Genomic DNA, 16,020 nt, shown 5'->3' on the forward strand with positions numbered 1-16,020 from the left:
TACAAAGTGAAATTTGGCACTTTAGAATTTTAAAAAAGTTAATATCTTTAAAGTCTTTCCTTGTTACTTTTTTCTTTTACAGAAGAGACAAAGCAAGTTTTGAGACTCAGTTTGACAGAGTTCTCATTACCCAAGTTTTACCTGCTGTTTGGCATTAGTAAAGTCAAGTCAGCTGCCGTCATTGCCTTTCGCTCCAGTTACCGGGACAGGTCATTCTCTCCTGGCTCCTATGAAAGGGAGACTTTTGCTTTGACCTCCTTGGAAACAGTCACAGAAGCTTTGTTGGAGATCATGGAGGTACTTTAGGCAAAATGATAAGAAACAGATCTTTTTTTTAATTCACTAGTAGTGTAAAGAAGAAATAGTTTATTCTGCTGTTCATGCATAATGCTTAAATAAAAACACTCCCATGGAACACGTTCATTGATATTCTATATGTCATTTATTTAATGACATTATAAAAAATGACATTATAATTCACATTATTTAAATGTTTCTAAAAAACATTTATGAACATAAATATATTTAGAGTATCTTTTTTTTAAGGCATGTATGAGAGATATTCCAACATGCAAGTGGCTGGACCAGTGGACAGAACTAGCTCAAAGGTAGGCCCCAACTAAATTTAAGTTGTAAAAGTATGTGTATTATTGAAAATATAAGTACTGCATAACCAGTATTTTAATTATTTAAAATAAAGGTTTTTCATAAACTCTTTGAATTTTTTAATTGCAGATTTGCATTCCAATATAATCCATCCCTGCAACCAAGAGCTCTTGTTGTCTTTGGCTGTATTAGCAAACGAGTGTCTCATGGGCAGATAAAACAGATTATCCGTATTCTTAGCAAGGTACCCCTTCCCCCTCCCAAATATTTGTGGTTCTTAAGTTGTAAAGCAGATCTTGTGTTTTTCTAAGGGACATCTAAATTTGAATTTAATGAAATGTCTTGTATGTTGGTCATTAAACTTTTAAACAATGAACTGAATTATTTTCTTTATTGTAATTCTTTGAAATGAAGAAACCTCTAAAGAAGGTATCTTAAAATACGTATTATCTCTTTTGCTAAGAAGGTACTCTTAGTATTTTATCAGTTTTCAAAGCATTCAACTATATGGTAAAACTAGCCTTACATAAAATTACATAATTTGTAATTAATATAATAATGCCTAATGTATTAGAATATAATCTAAAATAATTAAAAATGAAAACCCAAATGATCTGTTTACCAAGAACACCATAGCATTGGAAATGATTCTGTCACTTATTAAATAAGGAATTGTTCCTGAACTGATTGTGAGATTCAGTTTAGGAATTGATGTTTTATTTCAATGAAAGTAAAATAAAAAATTCTGTTTCCCTAAAAGGCACTTGAGAGTTGCTTAAAAGGACCTGATACTTACAACAGTCAAGTTCTGATAGAAGCTACAGTAATAGCACTAACCAAATTACAACCACTTCTTAATAAGGTAATTACTATATAGAAAATGAATGCGTTCATTTTGGGTATCAGTGTTAAATGTTACTTTATTTTGTTTCAAAGAGTTCAGAAAATGAACTGAGAAGAAGTTATAAAGAAAAAGCTGTAAAGTAGAACTTCTTGTCTTTAAATTTAGTTGTTTGAAGAATTTATATTAAAGGGAGGGAGAATAAGTATGGGGAGTATGTTCTCAAGAGCTTATGTGTATTTGTCTCATCAGTGCTAAAAGAAAAAGAGGTATATATTCTTAATTCTTTTATCCAGTAAGTATTCACTGAGCATCTGCTATGTGCCAAGTACCATTTTAGGTGCTAGAGATGTAGTACCTAAAGAAAACTAATAAAACTCCTTTCATCATGGAGCTTATATTCTGGGGGTGAGTGTGGGAGTTGGGAAGTGAATAGGTAATAAAGTAAGTAAAATATGTAATGTGCTAGTTCATGATCATTATTGTGGAGAAATATAAAGCTGGGGCAAGTATACCTGTACATCAAGAGAGTTTAGGTGCTAAGTGAAGGCAATATTTAAAAGGAATAAAATGATGTGGCCACTGTTTCAAGATGGTTTGAGCTCATCTCAGCTTTGTGATATGGAACAGGTCATTTAATATATCTGAACATCATGTTTCCACATTGATAAAATGAGTAAACTAGCCTAGATGATGGCAGATTATTATTTTCTAACTCTGAAGTTGTATAATTATGTGAATTGAGTACAAAGATATGCCAGATTTGAGGGAAATTACAGAGAAATAAACACCTGTATGTTATATGTTCTATGTTCTACAGACATATCTTCTAAACCTAAATTGCACAAAATTGTTTTCTCATCCTTATCTTAGAAGTTAAAATGAGGCTCAGAAGGGCTAAGTGACTTGCCCAAGTTCATATACCTAATGAGACAGAGCCATGATTCTCTTCCATGGCTGTCTGACCCTAAAGTCCTTATATTTTCCCATATACCACACTCTTAAATAAAGGTTCCCCAAAATACGTATCTTTAATTCAGAACAGCAAGAGATTACTATACTGGTAAAGGTGACAAAGTTAAAAGGATAGAGTCTAAGGTTAAAGAGATAGGTACAATTTAGTGTAGAGAAAGGGAGAAAGCCTTGCCCGGCAAACATACAGCAGGAGAATTATACAGGAATGCTGGGACAATGAAGGGATGGTAGGTAGACCATTCTAGTAGTGTGGAGAAACTTTGCAGGAGAATAGTGAGATTGAAGGTTGTAAAGATTGGATAGAACCAATCTAACATCCAAGATTCTTCAGAAGGGAGTTTGGAAATGTACCTGTATGTTTTTAAGCAAATGAGTAGTAGACTAAAGGAAGACTAAAGGAAGGGTCCTTCTGGCAGTAGTGTGCACAGGAGATTGGAGTAGGGGGATACTGGAGGCAGAAGGAATTCACATTTAGAAGAAAGAAGGTTGGCATAGGATAGTGTTATTAGCAATAAGCAAATACAAAAGAGACTACTTTGGAAGAATTAGCAAGACTTGGTGACTGGAGTTTGGAATCAAAGAACAGGGAGAAACCCAAGGAGGCGGCTGAAGTTCTCCGTCTGTCTAACAGTATCTTTAGTTACACACAGGGAATGGATAAAGAGCTTACCCATATATTTACTTTCTCCAAAAAAGAAAACCTGCACAATTCGGGGGATAATGTGCTTTGTTTTACACTGCAATGTGTTTTGGATGAGACTGTTTATAGTTCATCTCACTAACCTGGAATGCGTGGCCCTTGCCAGGACTCCCCTCTGCACAAAGCCCTCTTTTGGGTGGCTGTGGCTGTGCTACAGCTCGATGAGGTCAACCTGTATTCAGCAGGCAGTGCGCTTCTGGAACAAAACCTGCACACCTTAGACAGTCTGCGGGTATTCAATGACAAGGTAAGCTGACTTTCAGTGAGCATCCTAGAGGATGCACAAGTATAATGCCTCCTCTTTTATTGTTGTTGTCCTTTGAAAATCAGAAGAGGTCCATAACTTCAGTATGCAGTTCTGTAATGCAGCTTATTATGAGTATAGTTCCCTAACAGCTCATAAAAAAATTCTTTAAACTTTTCTATATAAAAATAGCAGAAAACAGTACTCACCCAATACTGGTAAACAGAATAGGGATAAAAAATACTGAGTAGTAATAGTAGCTACTATGCTAAAAGCTGTGCTGTGCTATGCTGTACTATGCACTGTACAATCATTATTTGTGATTTCATAATCCAAAAGTAAAAGTTATTAGCATTCTCTACTCTGCACTTCACATATGAAAAAATAATCTAAATATAAGCTTATTTTTATTGAATAGTGGTACTTAATGAAAAAAAACTAGGTTGGAGAGTCTGAAGGAAACTTTTAGGTACTTAATTATACTAGTTTTTTGTTTTGCCTAATCCCACTTTGAAACATACCATTAGCATCCTTCTGAACATTTATCAACCTTGACTGAGGTTGAATTTTGGTTTACAGAGTGTAGAGAAAGAGACGTAACAGTATGAAATGATGTTCCTTTTTTGTCTTTGGAGAAAAAAGGGAAGAGTCTAGGAGAGAAGAGAGGAATTTTTTTTAAAGATAGATACGTGTTTATAACAAGAGATTTACTTGAAGTGAATTTGAACAAAGCTGTGGGTAGGGAAAAAAGAACAGGAGCATGGTTTTAAGTGTGAGGACGGCTGAGCTAAACACTCTGATTAGTCTGCCAAATGTGGTGTAGGCTTGGAATAGCTACCTTGAAGTTTATCCATCAGACTTCCATTTTACAAAATAGAAAAGAACAAAGAAGTTAAATAACTTGTCCATATTTGTACACCTGATTTGTGACAAGAGCCCCTCTTTCCTAATCCCCTTTGCCCTTTTCTGGGGTTGTCTTAGGACAGTGGTGGTCAGAAAGATAGCTAGATATTGGCCATTTGTTTGGATATAAAAATATTTGTAAATAAAATGTTTCTCTAGGAGTATCTGCCTTGGGATTTTCATTGCCAGAACAGCCCATAACAGGAGCTAATACTGACCTCAGTGCCCCCAGGATACTAGGGATCAGAGTTAATAAAGCTTATTAAAAGTCACCAGGGGGGATCCCTGGGTGGCGCAGCGGTTTGGCGCCTGCCTTTGGCCCAGGGCGCGATCCTGGAGACCCGGGATCGAATCCCACATCAGGCTCCCGGCGCATGGAGCCTGCTTCTCCCTCCGCCTGTGTCTCTGCCTCTCTCTTTCTCTCTGTATGACTATCATAAATAAAATAAAATAAATAAAAAAAATAAAAAAAAAAATAAAAGTCACCAGGATATAAGGTGATTAAGGTCTGAGGATCTGATGTATAACATGGTGACTATAGTTGATAACATTGTAGTGTATAATTGAAATTTGCTAAGAGAGTAGAACTTTAAGTTCTATATTTAATGATTTACTGTTCTCACCAAAAGCGGGGGTAGGTGTGATTAAATATGTGAGGTGTGGTGTACACTTTCAATATCTTAGAATTTTATTTGTCAATTATTATACCTCAATAAAGCTAGAAAAAATTGTACATATAGCAGGCTAATAGGTAATCATACTTTATATAGTATTCTGCACTTTGCATTTTATTTAATATAAAGTGAACATCTTTCTAAACATATATTCATGCACACACACACATATATATACACACACACACATAAATACACATGCACTTGTGCATGTAATTCTTTGTAATGGCTACAGTGTTTTACAATATGCATGAGCTGCAGTTTTTTCAACCATTTGCCCATTAATGAACGATTGATTTGTTTCTGTCTTTTCTTCTTTCTGTTACAAACAGTGCTGCTCTAAACATTTCTCTGCATTTATTTTAAATGCTCATGTTTTTCTTTATTTGAGATAGAAATCTAGATAACCCAAGCTGAGGCTCTAAACACTTTCAGTTTGCTTTTAAAAATCGCTGTTGTGGGCTTTTGGGTTTTTTTAAAAAATGCAAATTCCTGGGCTTTGCCCAGTGACTTTAAAGCAGGTATTCATCTTCAGTGACTTTAAGGCAGATATTCCTGGAGCCATACTTTAGAAACACTGTTAAAGTCTTAATTATCTTAGGCAAGTGGGCATGGCATTTTTAAGTTTTTAGTTTCCTTGTTCTCCCACAGTAGAATGTAAAATCCACTTGGGTGAGTAGATTTTATCTATTTAGTTCACTGATTTCTTTGTAGGGCCTATTTGCAGGGCCTAGAACCATGCCTGGCACATCAAAAACACATAAGTACTTGATAAGTAAAAGAATGAGTAAATAAATCTGTAAAATGGTGCTAATATTGACTGCAATAGAATTGCTTTAAGATTCCAGTACAGTAATGCATCTAACATTATACTGTGGCACTCAGTAAGTATGAACTCTTTGTTTTCTCAAATTTTCAGTCCCCATACACAAAATGCCCACTACCATTCAATAGATGGGTCTTATTTAAAACAACAGTGATTACAATTTTTAAAAAGTCATCAGAATTTAAATTGATAGTAATTTATTTTGCAGCATAAATCAAAGCTATTTTGGCTTCTATCATCTTATGCTTGATTGTCTCACTAATTTATAGTATCCTAAATGTTCTATGGTTTTCTGTAGTCACCTGAAAATAGTTTCTCTCAACTTGAATGGATTACTTATCTTGTCATAGCTATTGAACACCATAAAAAAACCCAGTAAGTGATCCTTTAAGGAAAGTTCTTGTGTGAACACTATCAACCATATTCTGATTATCTTTAATAGAGTCCAGAGGAAGTATTTATGGCAATCCGGAATCCTCTGGAATGGCACTGCAAGCAAATGGATCATTTTGTTGGACTCAATTTCAACTCTAACTTTAACTTCGCACTGGTTGGACACCTCTTAAAAGGTAGAGGCCTCAGAATATTTTTTATGAAAGGATATCAAGAAGCCAGAAGTAACTAAAATAATTTGTTATTTGAAATAAATTGAAATAATTTGGCTCATATGTCTTTATTTATTTGTTTGTTATAAAGATTATTTGAGAGGAAGCATGTGAGGGGAGAGGGTAAGCAGGGAGGGGCAGAGCAAGAGAGAATCTCAGTCAGACTCTTCACTGAGCATGGAACCTGATACAGGGCTTGATCCCACGACCCTGAGATCATGACCCCAGCCAAAACCAAGAATTGGATGCTCAACCAACTCAGCTCTCAAGGCGCCCCTCATATGTCTTACTTTAAATGCCGATACATGTTTTATTGAGCTATGCTTTGTTCAATAGATTTTTTAATAGAGCCTAATTTATGCATCAAATACAGATTTCCTTTAAAAGGCAAAAGATTTGATTCTTGAAATAATCATAAGTAGTGGACTTTCTAACTTAGTTAACACTAAGTATTTTTGATTATTTGAAATAAGGCAGACTGTAAATCAATAAATGTTACTTTGAGTAATTTATGTTCTCTTAGAGATTTGATCACAGATTTTCTTCAAATTGTTTCTAATGTATTGCTGATCAGTCGCATTGTTATATACCATACCATCTCATCTTTCTGGTACCCCACCCCAAATTTCTGAGTTACTGATAGCAGTGGTCTCCAGCTAGTCCTCAGAGCCAGCTCATTCAGTGCCTATCCTGGCTTTATTCCCCACTGCTGACTTCGCTGTGTGTTAGCTTTGGCTTCTTAACATGGAACAGTCATGGCCAGAGTCTACACAATTAATAGGAACAGCACAGGGTGGTAAGTCAGAGGCAAAGGCAATACGAAGGAAGGCTTGGGATGAGGAGCTGGTGTAAACCAGCTTTGGCCACAATTAGAGACTTAAGCTCTATCCTGAGTCTGCAGTTTTGTAAATCAATTTAAATGATTCTTAGGCTTGAGGGATCATGGAGGTTCCCTCCAGTTTTTAACCTAACATATGTACATACACCCACTACTGTGAATGTGAACATTTGATTTCATTACCTTATAAAATTTCTGCAAAAAAATTAATAATTTTAATCTCTAAAGTGAACATCAGTTGCTCAAAAGATACCAAAAAGATACTGCAGAATGCCAAAAAGAAGGATTGCACTAGGCTGATAAAGCACTTGCTTATTCTCTCCTTTTAAAGGTACCAGATATTTTCAGTGCACAAATTCCCATCTTTAAATGGAATAGCACTAATAGTATCTTAAAGTGATCTCCAATACCTAAGTTTTTATTTTATTTATTTTATTTTATTTTATTTTATTTTATTTTATTTCATTTATTATTATTATTATTATTATTATTATTATTATTATTATTATTATTATTTTACCTAGTTTTTTTAATTGCCTGCATTGCTTTAGGGATTGGAATATCTGAAACCACATCCATCTTATTTTCCTCTCCCTGAGGTGCCTTAGAGTTATTCTACAGGTTTGGTACTTAATCTTTTATGTAACTAACTATTCACGTACATATGTTTTACCTTCCCAGATGGCTATTTTCAGAAGGCAGGAGGTATCCCTTATGTTTCCTTTCCTTGCAGAGTTGCTAGTCAATAAGAACTCAAGAAATACTTGTTGAAAGAGTGGATTAACTTCTTGTTTTTATTCTTTGTAGGGTACAGGCATCCTTCACCTGCCATTGTGGCAAGAACAGTCAGAATTTTGCATACACTACTAACTCTGGTGAACAAACATAGAAACTGTGACAAATTTGAGGTGAACACACAGAGCGTGGCTTATTTAGCAGGTAAAAAAACACAAAGTAGACCAAATTAATCTTACTGCATATATACCTAAGGACTGCCAAGATGATACAGAAACCCATTGGTCCTTCAGCTAGTTGCTTGGTGGGGTAAAGAGTTCACCAGCTAGTCCTGTGGTGGTGGTTAAAATTTTGAAAGTTTTGCCAAAACCTTTTTCCTTATAGAAGAACTTGCACTAATGTCTCAATGTGTTCCCTTTGTCATCTTTGGTTCAAGGCACTGCATGGTTCCCTGTTGTCTTTCATAAAATCTGAAAGCTTCAGCCTAGCATCTGGGCCCTTCAGCAGCTCTTGAGTCTGACGTCTTTTCCTAAGCCCCATTTTTATTACCCCTCCAGATGGATGGGCTGGTTTAAGCTCATCTACTGGCCACGTCCTGGAATTGCCCTTTTGCCTCTTTAATATGCATTGCTGATGCCATTTGCTTTACCTAGAATGCCCATTCCCACCATCCCATTAAACCTTCCTATTTGCTCTTACCCAGTTTGTGTTTCTCACTCACCAACAATTAGCACTTAAGTGTAATACTTCTTGAATGTAGTTGTTCAGTGGAGAGTGCTGATTCCCAGTTTAGTTCAATGGAGAATGCTGATTCCCAGTTTGCAGATTTTAGTTTGTGGCAATTTTTTTGTTTGAATCATTTGACTTTGGGCAAATCATCTAACATCTCAGATTGGATCTTATAGGATCTGTCCTGCCTACTTTTGTGTTTGTTGAGGCCAAATGTGCATTAAAGCACTTGACAGATACAAGGTTCTTATTAAATCTCTGTATATTTCATGTTTACATAGTCTTCCAAAACAGACCATAAACTCTTAAGGTAAGAAAGTCTGTCCTAAGTGGTTTATACCCTTCACACTCTCTTGGGCTCTTTATCTGCATATCTAAGAGCTATTATCCTCTTCAGGAGGCTGTAAGAAATATATCTTGTTTCAAGTCACACTTGTATTTTGTTAAATAACCTTCCTTCTTTTTCCTTTTAGCCTTACTCACAGTGTCTGAGGAGGTTCGAAGTCGCTGTAGCCTAAAACATAGAAAATCTCTTCTTCTTACTGATATTTCAATGGAAAATGTTCCTATGGATACGTATCCCATCCATCATGGCGACCCTAGCTATAGGTAAGTGGCCTTCTCCTATGATTATGTAATTATAATCAGGTTTCTGTTTTCCATGCTAGGAGGCAAGCAGCAAGAGTAATCCAGAGGTAATATATAGAGGAAAAGATAATCTAGGAAGAATATATAAATCAAAACCCCTTTTATAAATGTACAGTGTTCTATGTGGATTAGTAGGACAGTTCCTCTAAGCTAATCATGCTCATGTTAACATTAGTTTGCCTCATTTAAGCACAAACCAGTTGGGTAATGAAAAGAGATGATCTTGAAATCACTGGATTGCAAGAAAGGGCCTAGGAAAAACTACCGTGGAATATGAACAACATCACATGCTTGATGATGGAAAGCTAAGCTGTGCACGTCTGCACAAAGATACACATGCCACCACATTTATTTCATTTACTTTTTTTAAATTGAAATTCAGTTAGCCAACGTATAGTACATCATTAGTTCTAGATGTAGTGCTCAATAATTCATCAATTGCATGTAACACCCAGTGCTTTTATCACATCATGTGCCCTCCTTAAATGCCTCTATCACCCAGTTACCCCATCTCCCCCTCACCTGTTGCATTTACTTTTATTACACTAAGTTATTTAAAAGTTTTCTAGAGTACAGATTTAGATGATAAGATAATTACATTATGTCCACTGCTATATGTAGTTTTGAGTAGCATATTTTTCACTACAACACAGAGAAATTACATGAGAATGGCATTATTTTGGAGACTTCCTATTAAACAAAAGTAAATTTTCGGTCATATATCATTCAATTTAGCAATGTCCCACTTTTTGATTAAAAGGCCCTCCACAACTTCCCACTGAGATTTTAACAAAGTATGCAGAAGTTTTCCAGGTTTACTTGGTTTTCAGTAGTCTTATTCTTCAGTTATTCCTTTGATTATATTTCTTTGAGATATGCCTTTCTTATTATGAAAAGGAAAAAATGAGTTTGCTTGTGTTCCCTTGTCAAAAGTATAGTTGATTTTCTTGGTTTAACCAAGAATATACTTGTCTGCTTAGACTTAGTTTTGCTGGTTAAAAAAATCAGTGCAGTACAGTTCTGTGCATGGTGAATGCTACTGTGTACAACACATCATAGGAAGAAAGTAGGTGCTAAGGAGAAAAGTGCTAAAAGAGAATAGTGCTAATTTTTAAGAAGGTTTCCCAAATGAATGAAAGAAGGAAGGGAAGATATTTCTTGGATAACACTAAGAGTTTATACCCTGAAGCCCTTTCAAATGCAGTTTTAAAATTAAGTGATTGCTGCCATTGGGAAATAGGACAACCAACTGAGAGGGGCGTACAGTGGTTGTCTTTGTTACCATGTTACTTACTTCTTCTCAATTGTTTTAAATCTCTCAGGACGCTAAAGGAAAACCAGCCGTGGTCATCTCCCAAAGGTTCTGAAGGGTACCTTGCAGCCACTTATCCAGCCGTGGGCCAGACCAGTCCCCGAGCCAGGAAATCCATGAGTTTGGACATGGGGCAGCCTTCTCAGGCCAATACGAAGAAGTTGCTGGGTTAGTTTATCTAAATCATATAGAATTTTTTATACTTATTTTTTTCATGGTCAGACACTTTCTTTCTTGGAAGATTATTTGAAGCTGTTCAAAATTATCAAAATTCCCATTTTGATATAATAAAATTGTTGATAGTTCAGTTAAGCCATCTCAGTTAAGACAGAGGAATAAGAATGGGATCTTAAAACAGTTTTGTTTTTGTTTTTGTTTTTCTGATTCTCAGACTAAATACTGTGGTTGTCCTTGTTTTGTTCTGCCTTGGCCAAGCAACAGGGAAATGAGAATAGGACAGATATTAGCTACTCACAAGATAGGAGGCATCTTGTTGCACTCAGATGCAGGACTTTAACGATGTATTTTCTCAAAAGTATTGTCTGAGAGCAGTCTACATCAATAAGTTATGAAGCTATAATAATACTGTTTGCCATCTTTTCTTTAGAAAGACAACTAAAATTTTTTATTACTGTATTTTTTTATTTCTATAAGAAGATATGATTCTTGAAAGTTAAGATTGCTCAGTTACATCAACATTTGTCAATAAGTACACCTAAAATTCTGTGAGACCCTTTCCCTTTATAAAAACTGAAAGAAAATGAGAGAGATCCTCACTGATCCCACCTCACTACAGAGGAAGTAGAAAGGTGCTCTTATATAACTTCGGCTGAAGTTTTCATTGTTTTTAGAGTACACCAAGATCCATATGTCAGTGACCAGCACTATGAATGGCTCAGTGGGTTTCAGTTATCCCTACAAGCATATTTTTAAGTATCTTTAGGTATTGGAAAAATGTTTCTGTTGGTAAGGAAAGCAATGAGCAATGAAGTGTGAAATAAATAACCTGTCAGTGAGCCATGAAAGAAATTGAAACCATGAATGTTAATCACTGTTATTAGTCACATAGGGTTGCTACCTTTAGTTTGAGTTTCTTTCTGTTTATGCTTTGTCACAAAAATAGTCTTCCAGGAGTTTCCTGGTTACTTTGTGTTTGGTAGTTCTGGATTATCATGCCAAGGAAGTTGTAAATGAAAAGCCAGCTTCAGAGAAAATGTACTATTGAGTTCGTTCAGCTCATGTGCTAGATAAAATATTATGGTCTCTGCCCTGAAGAGCTCATAGTTTGGTGGCTAAGACTTAAAATCAGCTGATCACAACAGCATCCCCAGGTGCCATTAAAATAACATATCTTGCCAAGGAGAAACTGGGGACCTGAGAAATTAGGAAAGGCTGCAGAGAAGAGGTAATATTTGAACTGGGTATTGAAGATTTAATACATGCTTGTCTGACAGACAAGCTAAGGAAGGCAAGCATGAGTAAAGAAAAGTAAGGAAAAGCACCTGTAGAAAACGAGGCTAGCAAAGAGTTGGAACTAAACTGTGACAGACTTTGTATACCATGTTGAGAGATTGAGCCACATTTCCAGCAGGGATCTTTAAGTAGAGAAGGAACATTACCAAATTTCGTTTTTAGGCAAGTTTTTCTGGCTCCAGCATGGAGAAATAGGAAGAAATGTTTGGGAAGGGGATCAGGTAATAGATGGATAGAGCATCCGAATAAGAGACGATGTGGACCTCCACTAAGGCGGGAGCAATGGGAGAATGGAGAAGAGGAATTAGGTTTAGGGTGATGTGTGAAGTAGAGTGGACAAGATTTAGTGCAAGTCCCAATAATCCATTTTCAGTACTTTAAATAGAGAAAAGGATTTCACATAGTGCAATACATGCTAGAGGGACTCAAAGCCAAGTGGAGATGGTACTGTACTACTTGCCATTTTTGAAGCATCTCCCAGTAGATGTATTATTTAGTACTTTTAGGTATGCAGATATTGTTTTCAAAGATTGCAGAATTAAAATCAAACTTTGATCTTGCCTACATTTGGAAAGTTTTCATATGTTAATGACTAATTCTTGCCATGAGTAGAATTTCTTAAATTGAAAAAAGGCTGTTCAGATTTAATTGATTTTTGCTACTGAACAGTGCATACCCCTATATTCATCATCAAATATTGTACTTGTTGGTGGAGCTTGGTTTACCTCCAGTGTAGTGGATGTAATCTCAGTTTAATTTGGACCAATAAGATACATCGTGTCCTGAGATGCAAAGCCATGGGGCCAAATTTCTTGACAAGATGGAGATCAAAGGAGAGAAACTCTGCCCCAGGGATATATTTGAGCTTTCTTTGGGTCCTTAAGTGAAAACTTAACACTTGATGTCCAAACATTTTCTTTTTAGTATAATCCTATTCACAGACATTGTGGTTAATGAACTGCCATATTCTGTAACTTTTGTTTATAGGAACAAGGAAAAGTTTTGATCACTTGATATCAGACACAAAGGCTCCTAAAAGGCAAGAAATGGAATCAGGGATCACAACACCCCCCAAAATGAGGAGAGTAGCAGAAACTGATTATGAAATGGGTGAGAAACAGAGTTAATAATTGATCTAGATCATTGAAAATAAGATGGGAGAGCCATATTTGCTTTCCAGCCATTTCTTAGAATCTTTAGGATGAAATGTAGATGCATTTGCGCTTTTTCAGAAGATAAGCTATACAGTCCTTAAAATGAAAGTTATCCTGAAACCTGTATAAAAAGTAATCATATATATAAATACACAGCATTTTGAACAGCCAGCCAGAACTTTTATATAGGTGACTATTAATTCTGTATGATGTTTATCTTGCTGTTAAGTGCCTACTAAAAAGCTATTGAATTTTAGAAGTAACATTAAAATAAAAAAAAAACATTAAAATATGTTAGGTGAAGTGGTATCTAGTGTGTATGTTCTGTTAATACAGCTGATCACGTTAATCCATATATTATTGCAGAAACTCAGAGGATTTCCTCATCACAGCAACACCCACATTTACGCAAAGTTTCAGTGTCTGAATCAAATGTTCTCTTGGATGAAGAAGTACTTACTGATCCGAAGATCCAAGCACTTCTTCTTACTGTTCTGGTAAGGTTTTTGCCTTTTTTTTTTTTTTTTCTTTTGCTCTCAAAAGTTTTTTTATTCCAGTCTACTCTTAGGAGGCCCTTAAATATCAAAAACAGGAAAGAAAGATTGTCTTATGCTTCTCACCAGAACGTACAACACTTCAGCCACAAAGTAAAATGTGTTTTGTTGACTTTTTTGCCTTTGGCAGGCTACACTGGTAAAATACACCACAGATGAGTTTGATCAGCGAATTCTTTATGAATACTTAGCAGAAGCCAGTGTTGTTTTCCCCAAGGTTTTTCCTGTTGTGTAAGTATCTCTTGTGTTTAACTTCTGTACGTGTCTTGGAAGTCATATGTCTCATAAAAATTTAGGAAAAGTATCATTCAATAATGTTCACTGGTTGTGGAGAGGGGAACGTGAGACTGTATGATAGAGGTGTAGCTTAGAGGGTTTAGTAGGGGCTAAGACTAAGTTTTGGCCTATTAGGGAAAACATTTTTTTATCTTGTTAATTTTCTTAAGTGGTCCTTCGTGATGAGCATTGTTCATTTCCTCACTTAAAAGCAAACCATTAGATGCTCTATGTACCTGTTTGGTTTCTTTTTTGGTAGAGCTTTTGTATTTATCCACAGCTAAGTGAAAACAAAATTAACCCTCTATATAGGAGATGAATGAATTTTACTTTCTCTTAAGAATGAAGGTTGTATTAGCCTCAAAGTATTCAAATCTCAATAACCTAAAGAAACTTGGGAAATCCTATTCCTGATCCAGGCCGTCTATGTAGTATTATTATTTCCTTATTTTTGTTTAATCTCATTTTAGAATTTGGGAATCTCATATAGTTGGCTCTGGATTATTTCTATTAATGGAGTGCAGCCAAGTTAGACATAGTTAATTTCCTCTTAATTTTGAATTAGATCTAGATATTAGATTAGAATATCTGATCTAATCTAATCTGATCTGATCTTCAGCATTTATTAAACATTGATTGTTATTAAATTTAGTTTTAACTCCCTGGGTACATACCAACAGTCAGCAGAAAGAAATAGTTCTAAAACATATCAAGTGACAGAAACCAACCTTGTCTTGAGCAGTAACCATATATAAACATGGTTATGTGACAATACTAGTTTGTTGTTTTTACCGTATTTTTGTAATGATTAAAAGCAACAAAAAAGAGATACCTAGGTGGCTCAGTTGGTTAAGCATTGGGCTCTTGATTTCAGCTCAGGTCATGATCTCAGGGTTGTGAGATCAAGCCCTGTGCTCAGTGTGGAATCTGCTTGTCCCTCTCTCTCTCTGCTCCTCCCCTGTGCATTTGTATTCTCTCTCTCTCTGTCTGTCTCTCAATAAATAAATAAATAAAATCTTTTAAAAGCAAGTAAATAAAAATTTGAAAATAAAAAATATAAGAGCAACAACAAAGGACAGACCAAAAAAGTGTATTTTATTTATTTATACATTTATTTATACAAAATTTAGAAAAGCGTCAGATGGTAAAAAATATTCCTTTCCCTTCATTTTTATCACATTGTTCTGGGTGTTATATAATGTTTTCCAGTGTATATTTTTTATTGAATTTTCCTTTAAAATGTTCCTGTGTTTACTTTTTTTTTTTTTTTTTTTTTTTAGGCACAATTTGTTGGACTCTAAGATCAACACCTTGTTGTCATTGTGCCAAGATCCAAATTTGTTAAATCCAATCCATGGAATCGTGCAGAGTGTGGTATACCATGAAGAATCCCCACCTCAGTACCAAACATCTTATCTGCAAAGTAAATAAATGTCTCTGGAGGAGGATGGTTGATAAACTTGCTGCCATGTGCACTGTTACAGAATGCACTAAATAAGGAATTCTTTATAAGGGATAGGCTTGTTCATACTTCTCTCTCCATATACCATTTTGTACTCTTCTCATTGTATGTTCAATGAGTAACCAGTTTACAGCTTCTTAAGATTAAAATATGGTTTTATACTGAGTGTGTTTTAAGTGAGTTTTAGCCTACTCTGACATTCATTCTGAAAAAAATGTTCTCATTGTGTACACAGGCTTTAAATGTCATCAACTATATAACATTTCATTTCCGTTAGGGATTAGAAGAGTGTCATGCTTATTATAAGAGTACCATTTGGTTTGTTGCAGGTTTTGGTTTTAATGGCTTATGGCGGTTTGCAGGACCCTTTTCAAAGGTAAGAAAATCTGTTTTTCTCCATTGACAAAACTAAAGTTTTTATTCATATTAGTGTGCCTGCTTAAAGAACATAGTATGCTGAAAACC

At 35.4% G+C, this 16,020-nt stretch overlaps 1 protein-coding gene across 6 annotated transcripts in view; it reads left to right on the plus strand.

Moving 5' to 3' along the window:
* NF1 (neurofibromin 1) overlaps positions 1 to 16,020 on the plus strand; it is a 265,517-nt gene that overhangs the window by 233,014 nt on the left and 16,483 nt on the right. For 5 of the 6 annotated variants that reach the window (XM_041726978.1, XM_041726976.1, XM_041726979.1 and 2 more), the window contains 14 exons: positions 83 to 297; positions 547 to 608; positions 736 to 850; positions 1,367 to 1,468; positions 3,229 to 3,369; positions 6,212 to 6,338; positions 8,020 to 8,151; positions 9,150 to 9,285; positions 10,647 to 10,804; positions 13,097 to 13,219; positions 13,630 to 13,760; positions 13,948 to 14,048; positions 15,374 to 15,516; positions 15,885 to 15,931. In XM_041726978.1, the coding sequence (XP_041582912.1) occupies positions 83 to 297; positions 547 to 608; positions 736 to 850; positions 1,367 to 1,468; positions 3,229 to 3,369; positions 6,212 to 6,338; positions 8,020 to 8,151; positions 9,150 to 9,285; positions 10,647 to 10,804; positions 13,097 to 13,219; positions 13,630 to 13,760; positions 13,948 to 14,048; positions 15,374 to 15,516; positions 15,885 to 15,931 (1,733 nt within the window). The remainder of the gene's footprint in view (positions 1 to 82; positions 298 to 546; positions 609 to 735; positions 851 to 1,366; positions 1,469 to 3,228; positions 3,370 to 6,211; positions 6,339 to 8,019; positions 8,152 to 9,149; positions 9,286 to 10,646; positions 10,805 to 13,096; positions 13,220 to 13,629; positions 13,761 to 13,947; positions 14,049 to 15,373; positions 15,517 to 15,884; positions 15,932 to 16,020) is intronic. The other variant, XM_041726981.1, reaches the window with a different exon arrangement.

Source organism: Vulpes lagopus, chromosome 12, assembly GCF_018345385.1.
Source record: "Vulpes lagopus strain Blue_001 chromosome 12, ASM1834538v1, whole genome shotgun sequence".
Classification (NCBI taxonomy): Eukaryota; Metazoa; Chordata; class Mammalia; order Carnivora; family Canidae; genus Vulpes; species Vulpes lagopus.